The 23,180-nt window shown below is 40.4% G+C and overlaps 1 protein-coding gene across 1 annotated transcript in view; it reads right to left on the bottom strand.

The window, feature by feature from the left end:
* Nucleotides 1-23,180, bottom strand: part of LOC149123561 (uncharacterized) — a 242,156-nt gene that overhangs the window by 90,197 nt on the left and 128,779 nt on the right. The window contains exon 4 of the mRNA XM_089307564.1: nucleotides 8,231-11,538. Coding sequence (XP_089163690.1) covers nucleotides 11,490-11,538 — 49 coding nt within the window. The 3' untranslated portion in view covers nucleotides 8,231-11,489. The remainder of the gene's footprint in view (nucleotides 1-8,230; nucleotides 11,539-23,180) is intronic.

Raw genomic sequence — 23,180 nt, forward strand, 5'->3', positions numbered from 1 at the left:
TCCTAGGCTTTTAGCCACCTTCCAAGTCCTCCCCAGAATCACCCATAACTCCTGCTTACAGCACTTAAAGCTGCTACCATAAACTCTTTCTACCTTCTGCAGTATCTCAATTCCAAAGTTCCTTCACGTCTTCAGGCACAATTAGAGTAATGGTTTCACTCCCCATAGCAATTTTCTGTATTAGCTTTCTATTACTATAACGAAATACTCAGGAGAAGCTACCTTTACAAAGAAAAAATTTTATTAAGCTCACAGTTTTCAAGGCTAAAATCCAAGACTACGTGGTCCCATTGGTTTGGCCTCTGGCTAGAGCAGCAATGGTGCAATATGAAGTGTGGGCACACGGTGAACCAGGACACAAAGAGATTAGCAGGAACCAATCAGGGTTTTAATAACCAACCCACTTGCAAGAATTAACTTCCAAAGATACATTGCTATGACCTAAAGACTCAAATCCTCCACTCCATGGGTTAAGTTTCCTCTTTTCCAATAGCCTACCCTGGAGACCAAGCCTTTAACACAAGGGCCTTTGAGAGACAGTTAATATCTAAATACCCAAACCACTGCAATGGATTCTGTCATGCTATATATATATATATATATATATATTCATATTCTTTTTTAGATTATATCAGAGGAGAGACTCATAAGAAGCATTGGCCACTGACAAGCATCTCCAGAATCCCCTAAGCCAAATGGCCCTAGGATGAACACCACTGTCCAATCAGGACAGAATGCCTTCATTCTGGACAATATTTAATATAAGTTATTAATACTGAAGTTTATAAATAATTATAATATTCATGGGGCTAATTTAAGTTGTGTTTCAGGTTACACAAACTTTTAGAAAGTTTCCTGAAGCAGTGTTTTCATTTTGTTAGAACCAGGGACATATAATTAGATGGACTAATTTCACTGGAAGTATTTCAAATGGCCTTATATGAATAGCTTTTTAATTTTTTTACCATTTATTAAAGCTAGCTTTTCAGAAAAAAACTTTAAAACTTTAATGTTGCAGGCAGACTCTCACCAACTGATTTTCTTTAGATAAAAACATCTTTTTATTCTTATTTTAAAAAGTAACACATGTGCACAGTAAAAACTTTTAAATTGGCCCAAAGGCATCAGCACATAATAAAATGCTTCCCTCCCATCCTCATCGCATCACTGCAACCCAAACACATCTCCCTAGAAATAACCAAGGTTATTGTCTATCCATAGATATGTGAGTGAACTCCAAAAGGCTCACAGAAAAATGGGAAAGATAAGTTTATTAAAGTCCAAAACTCTTTTGAAATCTATTCATATGGGCCAGTGCTGTGGCAACAGCAGGTAAAGCCACTGTCTGCAGTGCCGGCATCCCACATGGGCATTGGTTCCAGTCCTGGCTGCTACACTTCCAGTCCAGCTCCCTGCTAATGGCCTGGGAAAGCAGTGGAGGATGGCCCAAGTGCTTGGGCCCTGAAGCCATGTGGGAGACCAGGAGAAGCACCTGGCATCAGATCAGTCTAGCTTTGGCCATTGAGGCCATTTGGGGAGTGAACCAGTAGATGGAAGCTCTCTCTGTCTCTCTCTCTTTGTCTGTAACTCTGTAACTCTGCCTTTCAAATAAATAAATAATCTTTTTTAAGAAGGAATCCATTCATATTTTTCATTATACATAAAATATATCTTCATATAATGAATATTTTGAAGACCCCTCATACTATTTATGCAAATACAAACATAAACAGATATATTCTTTCATTCTACATGAATGGGATTGTATTGTGTGTATTTTTTATAATTTCATCTTTCCAATTACCAATACGCCATGGTCACCTTTCCATTTTAGGGACATAGAGCTGTCTCACTTTCAGTAGTTATTAAGTATTCCATTATTTGAAGTAGCATGCTTATTTAACTAGTCTCCTGTTAATAGACATTTAATTTATTTTTCATTTTCTCTAGTACATATAACAAAGCAAAAACAAACCTTGTCCAATATCTGTGCATGTGCATTTTAAGGGTAATTTATAGAAGTGAATTTACAGGGCCGGCTCCATGGCACAGTGGGTTAATCCTCCGCCTGTGGCGCTGGCATCCCATGTGGACACCAGTTCTAGTCGTGGCTGCCCCTCTTCTGATCCAGCTCTCTGCTGTAGCCTGTGAAAGCAGTGGAAGATGGCCCAAGTCCTTGGGCCCCTGCACCCACATTGGAGACCAGAGAAAACACCTGGCTCCTGGCTTCTGATGAGCCCAGCTCCAGCCGTTGTAGCCATCTGGGGAGTGAACCAATGGAAGGAAGACCTTTCTCTCTGTCTCTCCCTCTCACTGTAACTCTACCTATCAAATAAATAAAATCTTTTTTTTAAAAAAAAAGAAGTGAATTTACTATAAAATACCTATATATACATTTTAAATTTTGTTAGGTTATTGAAAAATTGCTCACCACGGTTATTGTGCCATTTTTCAATCCCGTTGATAAAATACGAGAGGTCCTTAATAAACACAAATCTAGTAGCATAGCTGAAAAATCTTCAAATCTTGCCTGTTTCCTATAGAACAGGTTCAAAATCCACACCATAAGATTTATAGCCCTTTCTGGTTTCACTTCAATTTAATTTTTGAAAATTATTATCACCTCCCACTTGACTGAGTTGAACTTCAGGAGAAACATGAACCTTATGCAAATGTTAACTGTTCCCTAGGGGAAAATGCACTTATTCTTATAGCCATTCCAGTTCAAGAAAGTGCCATAATTTGATGCCTTCCTGGCTTTGCCTGCACTATGTCACTTCTGTATCATTCATTCTTTGTTACAAATCACAGATTATCTGGTGGCTGGACACCTCTCCAACATCATTGTTTTTCTTTCTGTTCTGTAGCACAAACACACTCCCGTTTCCTCGCCCTTGGACTCGTCCTGCCCTGAGCTCAGAACTTTCTTCCCTTGACAGCCACATAACTCACTCTCTCACTTCACGCACATCTCAGCTTAAATGTTTCCTCCTCAAACCTTCTCTGACCAGATTCATCAATCAGACTGGAAAAAGAGAACCACAGTATTAATAAGAAGTGAAGTTTACAAGAAATTGGTTTTGTCATTTGTTGCTGACTTGCAAGGTTTTCAGGAAGTGATACAAAGCCAAAATATTAGACCATTCTAAGGAAGTTGGATTCAGTGGACAGAGAAAATATTGAAAAACTGTTAGCCTCATAACTATAGTACTTATAATTGAAGAACTCAGTCAAGTCAATGGTCATCTTGGTTATTGAAAGGAAAGAAGCTTTAAGTACTCAATATCAACATTTTAACAGATTTTAGATCATGCAAATGACATAATCGCCACTGCAAGTGAATGTAATCATGACATTGAAGATCAGTTACAAGCACAGTTACAAGGTCTCAGGAACTGGATGTGCCAACTGATGGCATTTCAAGGTTGCGCCATCTCATTGCTTTACCCAAGGCTTAAAACGGCAGTGTATAGTCATTCAGTTTCAGGTGGCAATAAAAGAAGCCTGTCCAGCAATTTCCTGAGCTTGAGTGAGGATAATTGGTCATTTTCTGTTCCACTCATACTCACAAGGACAGTCTCCTTTCCCTTTTATAAATTACCCATAACAACAATAGTGACCACAACCCCATTTTTCTCCTCTCCTCTCACTCCTAACCTCATTCAAGCAATCTTCAAGCAGTAAATGCTTTGTTTAATATGTTTGAACTCATTAACATATTTCATTATTTCTCTTACAACAGTGTGTGTCTACTATAGAAATAAATTATAATTAGCACCTGATACTGCACATTACAATTGCATTCTGCATTCAAAGAAATATACTAATGAGTGCATTATTAAATAATTAGATTGTTGGTTTTATAAATGCTTTATATCATGCCAAATATCCCTTAGGGATAATTATACAAGTATTTAAAGCTGCTATAGTATTATTTGGAGAAATGGGATACACTGGTAATGCATTATTTTTTGCATTTAAAACAATGAAATATATGCCATGTCTACCAAAAACTTGTATGACCCACCAACATACATTCGTTTAGATTACAGACACCCACATATATATGATTTATATGCATATGTGTCTATACATGTATTGTGTGTGCAAGCATATATGTGCATATACATACACACATATATGTATAGACACATATACATACATAATCCATATACATACACATATAATGAAATATGTTAGATAATGAGTTCAAACATACTAAACAAAGCATTTACTGCTTGAAGATTGCTTGAGTGAGGTTGGGTGTGAGAGGAGAGGAGACACACATACATGCATAATCCATATACATACACACACACACATACACATCTCCTTTGCAGCATCGTGGTATAGAAAAAAATCAAAGCAATTCCATCTCTTCACAGACTCTCAACTTCATAAGTGATAAAATGGCTATTCAAGGCTGGGTATTTGGCCTAGCATTTAAGATGCCACTTGGAACACTTGTATCCCCCATCAGAGTCCTTAGGTTCAAGTTCTGCCTCTACTTCAGATTCCAACTTCTTGTTGATATGCACCTAGGAGACAGAAGGTGATGGTTCAAATATTTGGCTCTCTGCCACACATGTTAGAGACTTGGACTGAGTTCCTGGCTCCCAGCTTTGGTCCAACCCAGGCCCTGCTGTTGCAGGCATTTGGAAAGCAAACCAGTGGAAGGAAATGCATACTCTCTCTCTCCCTCTCGAACAAATTTTCCAAAAATGGCTATTTCATGTAATATCTACGTGATCCTTTTTTCCAGAGATTACAAGTAGTAAAGCACACAGATGCCCTAGCAATGGGACTAGCATATAGTTGCTGGTCAATGCATTTCTAATTCCTCCTAATGCTCACTACTAACTCTTTCCCACTAACTGTTAATTCCTGAGTCCAGGATCAGGGCACACCCATCTCGTGTTCTCAGAACCTGTCAGATCCTAAGCACTTAGTCAATGCTTGTTGAATTCAAAGGAATAAGACAAGGGCTCTTAAAAACTAAAGTACTAGTCATTGGGCTTTTAAGAGTTTTCTGATTTGCTTCCCATTACGTCTAAAATTGATGTAAGAACCTTATTTTTGGTTGCTCAGGATATTTTCAAGATGTCACAGAGAAAAGATCTACTTTTCTTTGATTTTTCAAATGTATTTTGTATATGACAATCTTCTAAATAGAAGGTGTTGTTCTTAGTGGCAGTTTTATTTTGGAGTGGCAATTTCTATAATATCCCTTTACAGGTAGAAATTTGTTTTATATTTCCACAAGAGTAGAATAAAATATGGATAATGTAGAATACAGATTAGAACTAAATTCCTAAATTAGAAACTAAATGTAATCTTTTATCTTTTCAATTTGCTTATAGGAAAAATCTTTTATTTTCATTTACAACTGAAAATTTTTATCAGCCTTCATCATTGTAATTTTTTTTAATTAAACCTTTCATTTCTTTATTATTCACTAGTCTTTGGTGCATCTAGCTTTCACATTTTAAAGCAGTACTTGTTAAGAAAATAGGCAGAGGATACCATAGCACTATCATATGTTTCCCAAACTTAGACCTTAATTTCAATTACACCCATACAAGGACAAAATATAACCCTAGAAAATGTGAAACATATGATCATTATAGTTCCAAGATTGGCCAGATCGCAATCAACTGGAACTTCCTTCTACCTAATTTAAATTCCATTTAGAATTACCCATGATAATTTGACCCAGGTCTCTTCACAAAGTACCATTATCTTAGAGTTTACAATTTCATTAACCTCTATGATTAGAAAAGAGAGGATTTCAAGCCTCTGGCTTGATTACCGTGAGCTATGATGGCTTCCTTTGCATGAGCTAAACTTGTCCTCCTTGCACTCCAAATTCAGTGCAACTCACACAATACCTTCACAGAAAAATATCATGAAGAAATCTTAGTTAAACCAGATTCTGTAGCAGACTGGCAGAAGGTTGATTTTTTTGTAATCAAAACTACTAAGTCACAGAGATTATTTTGAGCAAATTCAGATAGAATAATAAATTAACTAAAAATCATTCTAAACCACATAATACTGACTTATCTGATTGAATAAATCTTAGAAACTCACTTTCTTATAATCAGAGAAAGAAAAACATTAAATCTGGTAGTAACTTTTTTTTTTAATTTTTATTTAATGAATATAAATTTCCAAAGTACAGCTTATGGATTACAATGGCTTCCCCCTCATAACGTCCCTCCCACCCGCAACCCTCCCCTTTCCTACTCCCTCTCCCCTTCCATTCACATCAAGATTCATTTTTGATTCTCTTTATATACAGAAGATCAGTTTAGCATACATTAAGTAAAGATTTCAACAGTTTGCTCCCACACAGAAACATAAAGTGAAAAATACTGTTTGAGTACTAGTTATAGCATTAAATCTCAATGTGCAGCACACTAAGGACAGAGATCCTACACGAGGAGTAAGTGCACAGTGGCTCCTGTTGTTGACTTAACAAATTGACACTCTTGTTTATGGCCTCAGTAATCACCCTAGGCTCTTGTCATGAGCTGCCAAGGCTATGGAAGCCCCCTGAGTTCACCGACTCTGATCATATTTAGACAAGGCCATGGTCAAAGTGGAAGTTCTCTCCTCCCTTCAGAGAAAGGTACCTCCTTCTTTGATGACCCATTCTTTCCTCTGGGATCTCACTCGCAGAGATCTTTCATTTAGGTTTTTTTATTTTTTTTTTTTCCCCAAGTGTCTTGGCTTTCCATGCCCGAAATACTCTCATGGGCTTTTCAGCCAGATCCACATGCCTTAAGGGCTGATTCTGAGGCCAGAGTGCTGTTTAGGACATCTGCCATTCTATGGGTCTGCTGTGTATCTCACTTCCCATGTTGGATCATTCTCTCCCTTTTTTATTCTATCCCCTAGTATTTGCAGACACTATTTTTGTTTATGTGATCCCTTTGGTTCTTAGTCCTATCATTATGATCAATTGGGAACAGAAATTGATCACTGGGACTAGTGAGATGGCATTGGTACATGCCACCTTGATGGGATTGAATTCGAATCCCCTGGTATGTTTCTAACTCTACCGTTTGAGGTAAGTCAGCTTGAGTATGTCCCAAATTGCACATCTCTTCCCTCTCTTATTCCCACTCTTATATTTAACAGCGATCACTTTTCAGTTAAGTTTCAGCACTTAAAAAGAATTGTGTATTGATTACAGTATTCAACCAAAAGTATTAAGTAGAACAAAAAAAAAATATGTGTTAATTACAGAGTTCAACCAATGGTACTAGAACAAAAAAAATACTAAAATGGATAAAGTATTACATTGTACATCAACCGTGAGGACAAGAGCTGATCAAGTCACTGTTTCTCATAGTGTCCATTTCACTTCAACAAGTTTCCGCTCTGGTAGTAACTTCTAAAATACGAGATCAAGCTTGGAATAATGAAGTGAGAAGTTTTAAATACTCACGAGGGATAGCAAAATTGCAAAATCTAAGCTAATATGAAGAGATTTAATTCAAACTATCAATATGGAATTCAAATTGCAGGCTCGGATTGCATTCTGGTAACCCATTATGGATTGCAGTACATCCAAATTCACCATGTGTGATTTTAAATCTGACATTGTTTCGCTCATCAGGATGAGAAGAAATATTTAAGATATGGAGTCCAACCACTGGAAAGATGTTTAGAATTCCTTAACTACTTTTTGAAAATAGTAATGATATCAAAGTTTTTCTAAAATTTTTAAATAGGGAGATATTTTGAATACCCATACCTGAGTATTATTTTTTTTAATCTCTCACCTTTTAGCAATTTTAGAATATCTACTCTGTAATTCTTATAATACTAACAGCCCCAAGGAAGCAAAATGGTATCTATCTTGTTTCTGATTCTATCTCCAGCAACCAGAGTAATGGATAATGCTGGCTAATATTATGTGTCTAAAACATTTGTTGAATGAGTGATCATATACATGTACCAACATAAGAGATCCCAGTCATTCACTAATAATGGATCCCATTTGTTCAAGAAAAAGAACTAGATGAGATGATGGACATGTTAATTTGCTTGACTGTAATAATCACTTCATTATATCAAGATAAGAATATCATGTTGCATACCTTAAATATATACAATAAAAGAAAAAAAATTGAACGAACACTTGTTGGATACTTATGTGTATCCTACAAGACTATAATCCTAGGCCACAGGGATTCAGCTATGAAGAAAAGGAAAGCCTTACCCATTAGAGTTGCTCTTCTAGCCGGATGAGACAATCAAGCACCACAATCAAGCAAAACAGAGGGAGGGTTGGTTGGTAACAAATGCCTGGTAGAAAATTAAACAGGGAAGGCAGATAATGGGTGTCAGGTCAGGGTAGAACCTTGAAATGTTTACGGTAAGGGGGAGGGGAAGGTCAGTGTGACTGCAGCACACAGAGTCAAGGAGAAGGAAAACAGGAAACAAACAGCTATTGGGAAGATTTTACTCGGTGAACCTGGGAGGCATTGCAGAGCTTTGAGCAGAGACCCAACTTCTAACAAAACCCTTCTGGATGCTGTGTCCAGAGCAGAAGGAGCAGAGCTGCAGCCAGAACAAGGAGATCAGTAAAGAGGCAAGCTATCTCCAGCATTCAGTAGAGATGATGTGCTTATGTGTAGTGTTCATCCTGTGCCAGGCAGTGCCAGGCTGCTGTATTTTTTTTTTTTTTTTTTTGACAGGCAGAGCTAGACAGTGAGAGAGAAAGACAGAGAGACAAAGGTTTTCCTTTTTCTGTTGGTTCACCCCCCAAGTGGCCACTATGGCCGGTGTGTTGTGGCCGGCGCTGTGCCGATCCAAAGCCAGGAGCCAGGTGCTTCCTCCTGGTCTCCCATGTGGCTGCAGGGCCCAAGGACCTGAGCCATCCTCCACTGCCCTCCCGGGCCACAGCAAAGAGCTGGACTGGAAGAGCAACCAGGACAGAATCCGGTGCCCCATCCGGAACTAGAACCCCAGGGTGTCAGTGCCGCAGGCGGAGGATTAGCCTAGTGAGCCATGGCACCGGCCAATATGTATTTAATGTTTGTATATTCTAGTATCTAATCCTCATGATCCCAGGATGTAAATATGATTTTTGCCATCTTATAGATCAAGACACTGAGGCTAATGATATTAAGCTAACTTGCCCAGAATTACTTGATCAACCCATAGCAGATGCAGACTCAAACGTAAGCCTATTAACTTCCCCCACTGTAATGCCATTCTGCATTTTCATACGTATTTATTTGTAAAATCTAGCATGAATATGTATATCTGGAGATTATGATAGCGTCCACTTTAGGGTTGATGTGGCAATTATAACAGGAAACTAACCTATTGTTCTCGCTCTGTTCTCTCTCTCATTAGGCCATGAACCTTATATACTAACCAAATCAACTAATTGTTTCTTAAACATGTCTGAATTTGGACCCGGTGCCATGGCTCACTTGGCTAATCCTCTGCCTGAGGCGCCGGCATACCGTATGGGCACCAGGTTCTAGTCCTGGTTGCTCCTCTTCCAGTCCAGCTCTCTGCTGTGGCCAGAAGTGCAGTGGAGGATGGCCCAAGTGCTTGGGCTCTGCACCCACATGGAAGACCAGGAGGAAGCACCTGGCTCCTGGCTTTAGATCAGCGCGGTGCACCGGCGGCAGCAGCCATTGGGAGGTGAACCAACGGAAGGAAGACCTTTCTCCCTCTCTCTCTCTCTGTCTATAACTCTACCTGTCAAATAGATTTAAAAAAAAAAAAAAAAAAACTTTAAAAAAAAGTCTGAATTTTTCAACTATCTCCTAATTATAGGTTTTTAGAATTAAAAAAGAACTTAACCAACCTGACATTCCAGACAGGAGTTCTGTCTATACCTTGCCTGATAATAGGTCATTTGATCTCTGGATATTTTCAAGTGACCAAAAGAGTGTTATTGTTGGCTAAACCTGTTCAGGCGCTCACATGAGACCTTGCCTGGGGATTCCCAGAGATTGTTGCAATAGATCTTGCAAGGAGCTGGTCACATTAAAAGTGTGGGCCCAGGGCAGTAACGTTCACTTACAGAATTTAGTCCATCAGCCAGGCCTCTTCATGATAAAGAAATGTAATACTAACAAAAACTGGGACTTAGAATGAAAAAACAAAATCCTGCTCCTGTTGCATTAGGATGATTAGGTGTATAACTTAATATGCTTTAGATTGCAACTAATTCTCACTTTCCTCTATCATTCATGGAGAAATTCACTGTTGGAAGGACGGACACATGGAATCATGAGTTGTAAGATTAGAATCTTGGCTGGCACCGCAGCTCAATAAGCTAATCCTCCGCCTGCGGCACCAGCACCCCAGGTTCTAGTCCCGGTCGGGGCGCCGGATTCTATCCCAGTTGCTCCTCTTCCAGGCCAGCTCTCTGCTGTGGCCCGGGAGTGCAGTGGAGGATGGCCCAAGTCCTTGGGCCCTGCACCCCATGGGAGACCAGGAGAAGCACCTGGCTCCTGCCTTCAGATCAGCACAGTGCGCTGGCGGCAGCAGCCATTGGGAGGTGAACCAATGGAAAAGGAAGACCTTTCTCTCTCTCTCTCTCTCTCACTGTCCACTCTGCCTTGTCCAAAAAAAAAAAAAAAAAAAAAAATTAGAATCTCAGCCTGTATGTACTGCAATTCAGGTTTGAGTTCAGAAAATGGCTCTCAGCCAGATCATCCTACCACTGGGAGCAATAGCTCTCTTTTCTATGTCATGACACTTTCAGTTCAACCCAGGGGTGGGGTTGTGGAGGTGGACTATAGGCTAGAGAGGAGAGGAGAGGAGAGGAAAGAATAGCGTAGGAAGAGACACTTTGGAAGCTCTGATTATCAGCTTGTTATATTGTATATTGTTATGTTATATTACTACAGTCAAGTACCTGAAGCAAATAAATTCATAAAGAGAAGATATTTATTTCATCTCGTGATTTTGGAGGTCCATAATGCAACATCAGATGGGATCCTTGGTTCAGCCCCTGTGATGAGGTTCTTGCTTGGCGAGGACCCAAGGTCGTACAGCACATTGCAAGGGAGGAAGGAGTCTGCCTCTCTGTGTGTGCGGTCTCTTACAGTCATCAGGTTTAATCCCAGGAGCGCCATCCTGATGATCCAGCCCAATGCCATCACGCTCCGCTTCCAAACACCACAATTGGATAAAGTACCCACCCCCTTGGTTAATGTAAGACTGCTGGGCCCAAACCTTCAACACATGGGCCTTTGGGGAACATTCAACACCCAAACTAACATCCAAACCATAGCACCATCCCAGAGTTTGCTAAGTTTCCAAAGAATATAGAAAATAAAATTCAAATATGTTCATTTTGACACAAAAACTTTGTAAAATATATGCAATTTTTTTTCATGACATGCATTTTCCACGAACTTTTTGAAGACTCCTCATTCGAAAAGCCAGAGACAGAAGAAAGGCTGCTGCTGTCAGTTCTGCGGTTTTTCATAGAACTTCAGACAACACAATCATGATTGTGAAAGTCCCTCCATCTTCCTCAATTCCTTGGCTCCAAACCTTGGGCACCAGAAGTTTAAGAAGAACAAGATAAGAGCACAATGAACAGGTGATGTTGATAACACACACACACACACCCCACACAGAACAACTGTGGCCACCTGAGACACATCAAGTGACTTCAGGAAAGCGAGTCAGCCACCCATTGTCCTTTTTTTTTTTTTTTTTTTTTTTTGACAGGCAGAGTGGACAGTGAGAGAGAGAGACAGAGAGAAAGGTCTTCCTTTGCCATTGGTTCACCCTTCAGTGGCCGCCGCGGCCGGCACACCTCGCTGATCTGATGGCAGGAGCCAGGTGCTTCTCCTGGTCTCCCATGCGGGTGCAGGGCCCAAGGACCTGGGCCATCCTCCACTGCACTCCTGGGCTACAGCAGAGAGCTGGCCTGGAAGAGGAGCAACCGGGACAGAATCCGGCGCCCCGACCGGGACTAGAACCCGGTGTGCCGGCGCCGCTAGGCGGAGGATTATCCTAGTGAGCCGCGGCGCCGGCTAGTCACCCATTGTCTTAAGATCTTCAGATAAACCAGGCATCTTCCAAAAGTTCGTGAAAAATCTGTTAGGAAAAAGCTTTGTCTGGACATCAGTTCTTTGGCACAGAACAAAACATCTTGTATTCCCATTTTTTTTCCCATGAATTTCATGAAATCTCTTCCTACAATTAAAATTAAAAGCACATCTGCTTACACCTATTGATCTTTGAAATTCCGTTTTTTGTATTCTCCCTGTATTTTAGCACGAAATCTTTTTGGCATATTCACTTCAAAACAACAGAACAGAATTGAGAGTTCCGACTACAAATCTGCATTACTGAAGGAAAGAGCTCTGCATGGTAGCTTCTCACACTGTTATTACACAATGTCATATAACAGCTCTCTGCTTAAAACCTCACCCCAGACTGCCGCCTGAGTCACAGGAAAAACACGGGGAGGGGACGGTCCTCAGCTACCTCTGAGGCCAGGGCTTTGGAACAGGATGTGCCTCTTCCTTGAGGTGACAGGTTACATACTGAGAGGTTTTTTTGTTTTTTTTTTTTTTCATCCCTATTGAAAACATCTCCTTCGCTGCCAAACTATATGCAAGGGAAAGAAGCAAGGTCTGCCCTCCAAGGCTCCTTGGAGACTGAAACCAGAGAATAGCCGGACATACACGCAGTCTGAAAAGTCGAAATTAAACAATGGCTTTACAAGAGCACCTTCCCATGTGACTTTGAATCAGAGCAAAGGGAAGTTCACAAAAATCAAAGCAGTAAAAGGGATCTTTATTTGGAAAGTACTCATTAACTGGGCAAAGCCAAGCTTTAAGAACTGGATCTGTAAGGAGAATCCTCCTGGCAATGGAACCAGGGCTTTGATTTCTACTGGCTCATAAAATAAATAATTATATCCACTTACAGTTCCGTATTACCTTTCAGTGTACAAAGTGCTTTCTCGTATATTCTTTTACTTGATCTTCACAACATTCTTCCTCGGTACTGAGGCCTGATTATTCCCTTGCATGGGTTAGGAAATTGAGGCTCGAAAGGCAGACAGGATTTCCTCAAGGTCACATAGCTATTAAGAAGCAGAGCCCAAACTGAAATTTTGGTCTCCAGACTCCCACTTAGGAGCTCTTCCCTCTGTTGTGTCTCTAAAGTTAGTAAGCCGTAATTCGAGATTATCATATCTAGTTATACGCTCATTGGGAAAATTCTAAAAAGCCCCTGGTTACCCAAGAGCTTGAAAAAATGAGGCCAGACTTGGAAGGAGGCAGACTTCAAGCTGTTTTCATATGTTCTCTGTGACAATGGCAAGACTCCAAGGTACATCTTGAAGATAAACAAAATTTAAATAAACTTTATTTTTGACTTGCATAATAGCAATATCAGAGCCTAAAACCACTGCATATACAAGAAGCTCTCTCAATGAAAAACAAAACACTCTAGTTCCCCAGTCAATTTGTAAACTTGAAATAAGCTTTTTTCCAAGTTTCTCTCTCAACTGAATTAAATATTGGAAATTGACATGCTAAAAATAGTTGAAACTTCCTTGTCGTTCCTGGAGTTGGGTTTTCTTTATTTGTACAAATGTGAGCTATACGAAAGCAGAAAGCTCTGTGGGAGGGTCACTGCTTTGGTGGCCAGAGATGCTGTGAATTGTGGCTCTAGCTGAGTGACCTATGGAGCAAACTATTTATTTACTGAGTGCTTTATCTGTATAATGCAAACAACGCTATCACTGCCTGTTTTCCACCCTAGCACAGAGGAAGAGGCAGCCTGGAAAAATCCAGACTTTAGAAAGACAAAAATCAGCATCTTTAACTAAGGAGAAGCTCGGAAGAATGCAGACTCTTGGAACCCAGAAGTCCTCATTCCCTGCAGTTGATCACAATCTATCAGGCGGCCTTTTTTAAACAAGCAAGAACACTGACTGATGCTAGGGGAGAAAGCCTGTTTGAGATGTCAGTCATGCCTACCGCCCACAACCCATCTTCAGAGTTCATCATTCCATTTGCACCAAATGACACCTACCACCTAACCCGAAGAGAAGACAGCTGCCTATGGAGGATCCATCCATAATTCAGCAAATCTATTCTCTAGCCTGGGAATGTAGAATATATGGTTAGCAATTGAGATACCCTAGCAGGATGGGAATTATTTGCGGTTACAGCTGATAGAGACACATTAATAAATATAGAATCAATGTCAGGACAGGACCCATTCAAGAAAAAGCTACCTCCAAGCAGAGCAGCCATGGGGAAAGTACTAAATATGAAAAATACAGCTTAACAGACTAGCAGGAAAAAATAGTCAGGAGACCAGTAGCTCGGTGAGAGAAGGAAGTGGACTGAGGTCCTGTTTTGCAATCCCACTGCCTCCCCTGTGGTGCTGTTGTTCAAAGAATCGAATGTAATAAATATATAAAAAAAAAGAGACCAAAGTTTAGTTACATAAATAAAAATCAGTATCAAAAAGCCAAAAACCAAACTACAAGCAATATGAGTGAGGACTGAGAGGAAGCAGAGAATGGGCAGGAAATCAGACGTGAGTGAGGATAACTGGAGAACTCCTCCAAAAGAAATCAACTAAATCAAGTTTGGGAAGAAAGGAGATATGATGGTTGATGGGAGAAAGGTGTTTATCTAGAAAGAATATCTTTAGAGAAACAGCAAAATTCAAGACCACTGAATGTGCCTTCAAAAATAAGCTAGTAAAATAGTCTAATCTTTCAAAGAAATGAGAAAGGTTTTAAAATAAACTCATTTTACATCATATCTTCTAGTCTGATGATGATTTTTAAATTACTAGATTGCTTTGAAATGTATTTTTCCAATAAAAGAAGTAATTTTTCACTAGTTTTGCTGTGTTTGAGTCCAAAATCAAATGTATTCCTGGCATCTGGCTCACCATAATCATTTTTCAGTGAATTGTGTCTTAACATGTTCAAGTTCTGCTTTTGGGACTCAACATAGACATGCTTGTTTACAGCTTAACCACAAAAGAAAAAATTTTTTCTTATGATAAAGATTCAACTAGTTATGATGCATGACAACCATTTAATTTGATATTAGCTTTTCTAACTTTTTTATTTGAAAGGCAGAGGCAGAGAGAGAGACAGAGAGAGAGAGACAGAGAGAGAGAGATGTTTTCTATCTGCTGGTTCACTCCCCAGATGGCTGTAATGGCAGGAGCTGTACCAATTCGAAGCCAGGAATTTCTTCCAGGTCTCCCATGTGGATGCAGGGGCCCATGGAGTTGAGCCATCTTCTACTGCTTTCCCAGACCATAGCAGAGAGCTGGATCAGAAGTGGAGCAACTGAGACTCAAACTGGTACCCATATTGGGATACCAGCGCCACAGATGGCTTACCTGCTACACCATGGGGCTGGCTCCCTAACATCTGTTTTGAAACACCTTAACAAAAATACACATATTGTCTTAAATTCCATTGTTTGCTTTTGCCTTAAAAAGAGGATATACATTTTATAATATTAAGGCTATATCACATGATTCATACAAAACCATAGGAGAGTCTTAAAGCACTGACCATGTTGGACATATATGTTATGCTACACCCCCAGCATAAGAGGAATTGTCAAATCAATCAAGAGTTTCCGGCCAAGTAAGAACAGGTGATTCTAATGGAAAGCACAAAAAAAAAAAAAAATCAATGAGGACAGCTGTTGTGTGACAGTCCTTCTTTTAGGGTTGCTAGAAAAGGAAATAATAAAAACCCTAGGGAAAGCCCAGTGCAACTTCTAATATCTTACTACCATTTTGTGAGGGGTTAGAGGGAGTTCAAACTTATTGCATAGGTACTTGAGGCCATCCCTTTGTTCCAAAACGTATTTATGGAGCCTCTATGATGTGCCAAGTTCAGTGTCCATTGCTGAGTAAGAAGCCCTTTTTGTGGCATTTACCATCTAGGGAGGGATGAGGTCTTTTACATACAATTGCTTCCTTGCATCATCCTCATTCACATCCCTGTGCCTTCTAAAATGCTGCTGTTCCTCCACTCAGGATGGTCCCCCACACACAAACCACATGTGCACACGCACAAGCATAGCTTCTCTGCCTAGTTAGTTCTAATTCCTCAAACCTCAGTACAACTATTACCTACCCTCGCAAGTTCATTCCTAATACCCTGCTTCTGATTCTATACCCTACCCCAGGCTCCATATGCCCTGTTCATGCTTCTATCAAAGAACTTGACATAATGTATAATCTGTGATAATAGCAACTTATTGTGGACCTCCCCTAAATTGGCAGGGACCTGGATCTAGCACAGTACTTGACACCCAATAGGTGCTCAGTAACTATTCCTTAAGTGAAAAAAATAAATGAACTACTAAGAAGCACTGGGGGCAGACAAGCTACCAAAGAACAAAAAAAAGGAAACAATCTTGGACCTTGAAAACACTAGTTTTAGTTTAAAAAGACTCTAATTTGCAAACAGGAAGAAAGGATTATTCATCTCACATTGTCCTAGGAGTTTGGGGGTCAAGTCTATTTAAGATTTGAGTCTCTTACAAACATTACAGACTGCCCTTCACCAACTCAGCACTTTGATTTTGTCTGGGAGTATGGTCAGTATCTTTTGACAATCACTAATGTGCATACACACACACACACACACACACACACACACACACACACTTGTGGAGTTCCTAATCTTTTCCTTAGATGAATTATTGGGGAACATAACACACACACAAGGTATCACACAGCAGATGTTCTATTGAAGAATTAAAAATAAATAAATAAAACCTTTCGTTTCAGGGGAAAAATCCATTTTAATCATTACATAAGTGTGAAATTTTAGCAGATGGTGCTAAATAACTTATCATTTCTCCCGGCCCTGGCTTATGCCACCTCATGTTGGTCCACAGCTGAACAGTCTGGCCTCCTCATTTAAATGCAAAAACCAGAGATATATTTGGCATTTCTTTGACATTGAGGGAAAGGCTTTAGTTCATGCTCAAGTGGCTGTCATACAACCTGAACTACAAATGAGCAAAAGACCATGTAGCACTCTGCCACTATCACCAGAGGCACATGTCAAGTGGAGAAACTAGAAGAAAAGCGCTGGTTTTCCATCTTAATGGGCCCTAGCACACTTCAAGTCATTTGGATTTGGATCTGTGTGAAAGAGATCGAGGAAGTTCTCGCATGGGGGCATGGGTTAAGCTGCCACCTGCGGCACCAGTTAGAGTCCCAGCTGCTCCATTTCCAATCCCCTCCCTGCTGCTGCACCAAAAAGAGCAGTGGAAGATGGCCCACCCATGTGGGAGACCAGGCTATGTGGAGTTCCTGGCTATTGACTTTGGCCTGGCCCAGCTCCAACCACTGTGGCCATTTGGGGAGTAAAAGAGTGGATGGTAGATCTCTCTGTCTCTTCCTCTCTCTCTGCCATTTTGCCTCTCAAATAAGTAACATAAATCTTGAAAGGGAAGGAGGGAGGAGGCAGAGGAGCCTGGGAAAGTGTCTCTGGGTAACTGGAAGCAAGCAGGGAAGAGTCCAAAGGTACAAGTCTCTGACTGAGTTTTGAAGATGGGAAATGCAATGGGCTTACTACACCTGGACTTCTTTCTCTCTCATGTACTGAACCATCAAAAATATGACTAGCACAGAATAGGACTTGTGCCACCTACAATCTGAGTCCAGTTACATCCGACCAATCTGATTGCTAGCCTGATCAATGGACAAGTTCACTGACAAACTGCCATAAAAATTCTTCATCTCTGTGCTTGTTTTACTGAAGGCAGATGTCAGTCCAATGCCAATCTGTAATCACATTTTCAGTAATTCTTGTCTGAAACCCTTGGAGTTCTCGTTTTCTTTTTTCTTTTCTTTTCTTTTTTTTTTTTTTTTTTTTTTTTTTTTTTTTTTTTTTTTTTGGCTCACTTTAGGGGCCAAGCAAGGGGCTGAAATTAATTGGTGATGATTTGTTCATAGTCTGCTGGCAATGGTCAGCTTCTTGTGTTTTGTACAAAATATGCTGAGGACAAAAGATAGTTCAACAAGTCACTGACCTTCACCCCAATTAGAATGGCTCTCATCCAAAAGACAAACCACAATAAATGCTGGAGAGAATGTGGGAGAAGAGGTACCCTAAATGCACTGTTGCTGGGAATGTGAACAAGTACAACCATTATGGAAGACAGTATGGAGATTCCTCAGAAATCTGAAAATAGATCTACCATATGGCCCAGCCATCCCGCTCCCAGGAATTTACCCAAACAAAATGAAATCAGCATATGAAAGAGTCATCTGTACCCCCATGTTCATTACAACTCAATTCTCAATAGCCAAGATGGAATTAACCCAGGTGTCCATCAATTGAAGACTAGATAAAGAAAATGTGGTGCAGCAGATTAAAGCCCCAGCCTGCAGTGCCAGAATCCCACATGTGTGCCGGTTCAAGTCCCGGCTGTTCCTCTTCTGATCCAGCTCTCTGCCACGGCTTGAGAAAGCAGTACAAGATGGCTCAAGTCCTTGGGCCCCTGTAACCTCATGGGAGACAAAAAGAAGTTCCTGGCTCCTGGCTTTGGATCAACTCAGCACTGGCCGTTTGCAGTCATTTGGGGAGTGAACCAGCAGAATAGAAGACCTCTCTCTCCCTGGCTCTACCACTCTCTCTAACTCTGTCCTTCAAATAAATAAAATAATTCTTTAAAGAAGAAAGAAAGAAAATGTGGTATATATACACTATGGACTACTACTCAGCTGTAAAAAAAAGAGTGAAATCGTATCTTTCTCAACAAAATGGATACAACTGGAAACTATTAGCTTAGTGAAATAAGCCAGTCCCAAAAAGACAAATACCATATGCTTTCCTTGATTTGTGGTAACTAATAGAGTACAAAAAAAATGTAGTATGTGTGAGTGAAATTGCCATTTTAAGATTTGATTAGTTTATAGCCCATGCCTTTACTCTTGAGGAACAGTGGTTTTTCTACTTACTATTTGTTGAATTCTTTATTTAGTGGAGGGTTCAGCTTGTTGTCATAAAATAAACTCAAAGTATGCCATTGCAAATATTAAAAGAAAAATAAAAAAGGAAAGAAGAGAGAGAGAGGGGAGGGAAGTATCAGTATGCTCTTAAATCCATATACATGAAATTGTTCACCTTACATAAATTTAAAAATTTTTTAAAAAGAAAAGGATTGCGGGGCCGGCACCATGGCGCAGTAGGTTAATCCTCTGCCTGTGGTGCCAGCATCCCATATGGGTGCTGGTTTAAATCCCGGGTGCTCCTCTTCCAATCCAGCTCTCTGCTATGGCCTGGGAAAGCAGTAGAAGATGGCCCAAGTCCTTGGGCCCCTGCACCCACGTGGGAGGCCTGGAAGAAGCTCCTGGCTCCTGGCTTCGGATCAGCGCAGCTCTGGCCGTTGCGGCCATTTGGGGAGTAAACCAACAGAAGGAAGACCTTTCTCTCTGTTTCTCCCTCTCACTGTCTGTAACTCTACCTCTCAAGTAAATAAATAAAATTAAAAAAAAAAAAAAAAAAGATTGCATTGCGGTGTAGTGTATGAAGCCACAGCCTGTGAAGCCAGCATTCCATATGAACACCAGTTGGAGTCCCGGCTGCTCCACTTCTGATCCAGCTCCAGCAGCAGAAGATGGCCTAAGTGTTTGGGCCTCTGTCACCCACGTGGACGATCAGGATGAAGCTCTGCCAACCCTGGCTGCTGCAGCAATCTTGGGAGTGAACAGCAGATGGAAGATATCTCTCTCTCTCTCTCTCTCTGTATCTCTCCCTCCCTCCCTCTGGAACTCTGACTTTCAAATAAATGAATAAATCTTAGAAAAATTGAATTGCTTAGAACTCCTTGATGGCGAGCAAAGCAGACCCACCTATTTGCTATAGCAATAGCTGTATTTTAAGGGTATTCTTAATAACTATTAAGAAGAAAAATACAAAACCAGTTGGGAAACCATGCCTACCAAAATGTGTAACAGCTACAGAGATTATGTCAGGAGTAGCAGGATAGGACATTTATCCCGCCCCCTTAGCTGCTTATTTTTTCTTACGTGTGCACAGTCATGTACACTCTCTACTTTGAGTTTCTCAAACTTAAATATCCTGGATAATAATTAGTAATTCACAAAATTTGAGGAAATATTTATGCAGATAATAAATTTAAAATACTTTTTCCAGTCTATCCTAATTCTTTAATAAAATACCTAGGATGACAGTAAATGACTGACAACAAACAAAAATGATTTTGCTCGTGCCTCCATAAACTAAAACTGGCAACCTCACAGAACCTTTGTGGATTTCGACTTTATAACAATGGAGCTAGGTTTTAGAAACTTAGGTCTACCCATGGTTTATGTGTTCAAACACGCTCTCTAATCCACTTAAACATCTGAAGAGGAAAACGTAGCAGTCCCTCAGTTCTCTGCCTGCTCTCTCGTTACTGACGGACTATAGCCCAGCTCCTGTCTGGCATCTGAGGTAGCTAGAATGCATGTGCTCTTCACCCTGGAGCATCCTAAAACCATTCAGAGACCAACTGCAAGGAAAAGTAACTAACCACTCCAGAAACTGATGGATTCCATTCTGGCCATTCATGCCTGGCACTGTACCATCCAAGAACTCTGCTTTATAGTAGGGTTTTCAAAAGATCACCGAAGAGTAGCTCCATGAAGTGGTTTTCAAAGAGATGTTGTGAAAACAGAAGGGGAAGGATTCACTGCCCTTCCTTGGATGTTCACAGCGCTTGCAGCACTTCTGGATAATTCTGCAGGAGGGAATTATGTATAAGTTTTTTATCCATCATTGCCTAAATCCTCTTGCCTTGAAAATAGATTTCTCACCTAACAACTTAATATTCCACAGAACAAGCATCTTGCAGAAAACTCATTGAGAAAATCTTGTTCAGAGGAGCAAGAGTAGGGCTGAGACCAGGTCGCTTTACTGTACACAGAGTTGCCCTAGACAAGGGCTATCTGACCCTAAGATGTGGACAGGGGGACCTGCCCATCAATTACCTAATACAATCAAATTGTCATCCAATTTTCATCTGAGGACAGATTCATCTAGCACTAGAAGTGCCAATGAGAGAGGCCAAAGTCTATAAACCCTCTCTGATCACAAATAATAAGTTTATAAAAAGATATTTCCCTGTATTATAGAATAAAGGAAAAACATAAATTCTATAAACTATTGAATAAATAGGGGAAAGCAACATCACCTGGAAGACTCCAAATGAGGCCATTCTCTAGAAATGATTCCGTCTGCCACTCAGTGTTTTAAGTCTTAGAATTTCAATAAAAGATACAATGTCTATCACATGGTAATACGAAACTTACAAACAGCTTAGATAGATTTCATAGAGCTGAAATTAATTGAAATGTTTACTATATAAAAACTAGTTCTACTAAAAAACAAAATCTCCAGAGTAAACCTATTATATGGCTCATTCTTATAAGAAACAGATACTTGCCACCTTGTATAAACAAATCTAAAATATGTAGAAATCTTCCTCATTTACTTTGCAAGGCTGGAATAATCCTGACACTAAAACCACATAAAGTGCACTCGTGAGCATTTGCACACCAGCTACTGCTACTGATACACAATATTGACAAACATCAGTAATGAGCATGATGTAAAACTCCTAAATAGCATTCAAGTGTGTAATAAAAGTATAAACCACCATGAAAAAGTGGGCTTTATCCCAAGGACACAAAGATGGTTGTAACACTTATACCCAGTGATTGGCACAGAGGAGTAAATTAAAATTCTAGCAGCGAGTGTGAAGTGTGAGATAATACACACATTCCCACCCTGTATCAAAACAACTGTTAAGGCCCTGGTGATTCTCGCTTTTCTTCAGAGATGGCAGAAGCTGTCTGAAGACAAGCTGATTTTTGTTAAGTTCCCAGGAGGAAAGATGGTAGACTTCTCAGAGGCAGAGATGGAGGAGAAAGGCCCTCAAGGGTAGCGATTGAAGGAAGATACTAATCACTTTATACTGGGAGGAAGACAGAAGTCAACCGGGCAGAAGTCGTGGGGGCCGGCACACCACCTGCCACTGGTGGTTCTCCCGGGAGACAGCTAGATTAAAGGGTACCAGGGAACGCATAGGGAATCTGAGTCCGCGGGGACTCCTGGGCAGGAAAAGTAAAATGAAAGCAGCAGATCCCTGAAGAAACCATGCCAGCTAGGACAGTCTGGAGTGCGTTGAGGACAAAACTGGAACATTCTCCGAGCACTGGCGTTACAGGAGGATTTGCTGCCCTCCTTCACCAGGCCTGTAGTGAGAGAGCAAGGGCCACGGGAGACAAGTTCATTCCATTAAGAATCAAATGCATTCATTTGCTACAAGTGGAGTCATGTGTCTATTAACGACATTTCAGTCAAACAACAATGACATTTCAGTCAACAACAATGTCTATTTGGACATTTCAGGACCAAATATAAGACCAGTGGGTCCCCTAAGATTTTACCACATAGTGATGTTGTACTTTCTTTGTGGGAGTGCACCCTGAAAAGTTCACACTATGACAAAATCAGTTAACAACACATAGCTCAAAACACATCCCCATTGCTGAGCTATGTGTAACCGAATGTACCATGTGCCAGCCACTGCTACAGGTGCTGGGGACTCAGAAGTATTAAATAGACAAATATCCAGCCCTCAACAGTTTATATTCTAGATGAGGACATAGCAATTAATAATTAGCACAATGAGGAAGTGAATTATAGAGAATATTAGAAGATGTAAAATGCTATACCATAAAGAATAAAGATGCATTTAAAGGTTATTGTAATCTGGTCAAGAAAATACAGTGCTGGCAGTAAAGGGGGTGAGAAAGGGTCAGATCCTGGATGTATTTTGAAGGCCAGGTCACCACTATTTCCTGACAGGTTGTTTGTGGGCTGTAAAGAAAAGAGAGTAGTCAAGAATGACTCCAGACTTTTCCACTGGAGTAACTGGAAGGACAGAATTGCCACCAGCTAAGGGGACTGCTCTGGGAAAGACGAGTTACATCAGGTTGGGAAACAGCTGGAGGGATCTAGACCCTTTAAAAAAAAAAAAAAAAAAAAAACACTGATACTGGCCAGCGCCGCAGCTCACTAAGCTAATCCCAAGTGCTTGGGCCCTGCACCCGCATGGGAGACCAGGAGGAAGCACCTGGCTCCTGTCTTTGGATCG

The sequence above is a fragment of the Oryctolagus cuniculus genome, chromosome 11 (assembly GCF_051225735.1).
Source record: "Oryctolagus cuniculus isolate XC-2025 breed Fujian yellow rabbit chromosome 11, ASM5122573v1, whole genome shotgun sequence".
Classification (NCBI taxonomy): Eukaryota; Metazoa; Chordata; class Mammalia; order Lagomorpha; family Leporidae; genus Oryctolagus; species Oryctolagus cuniculus.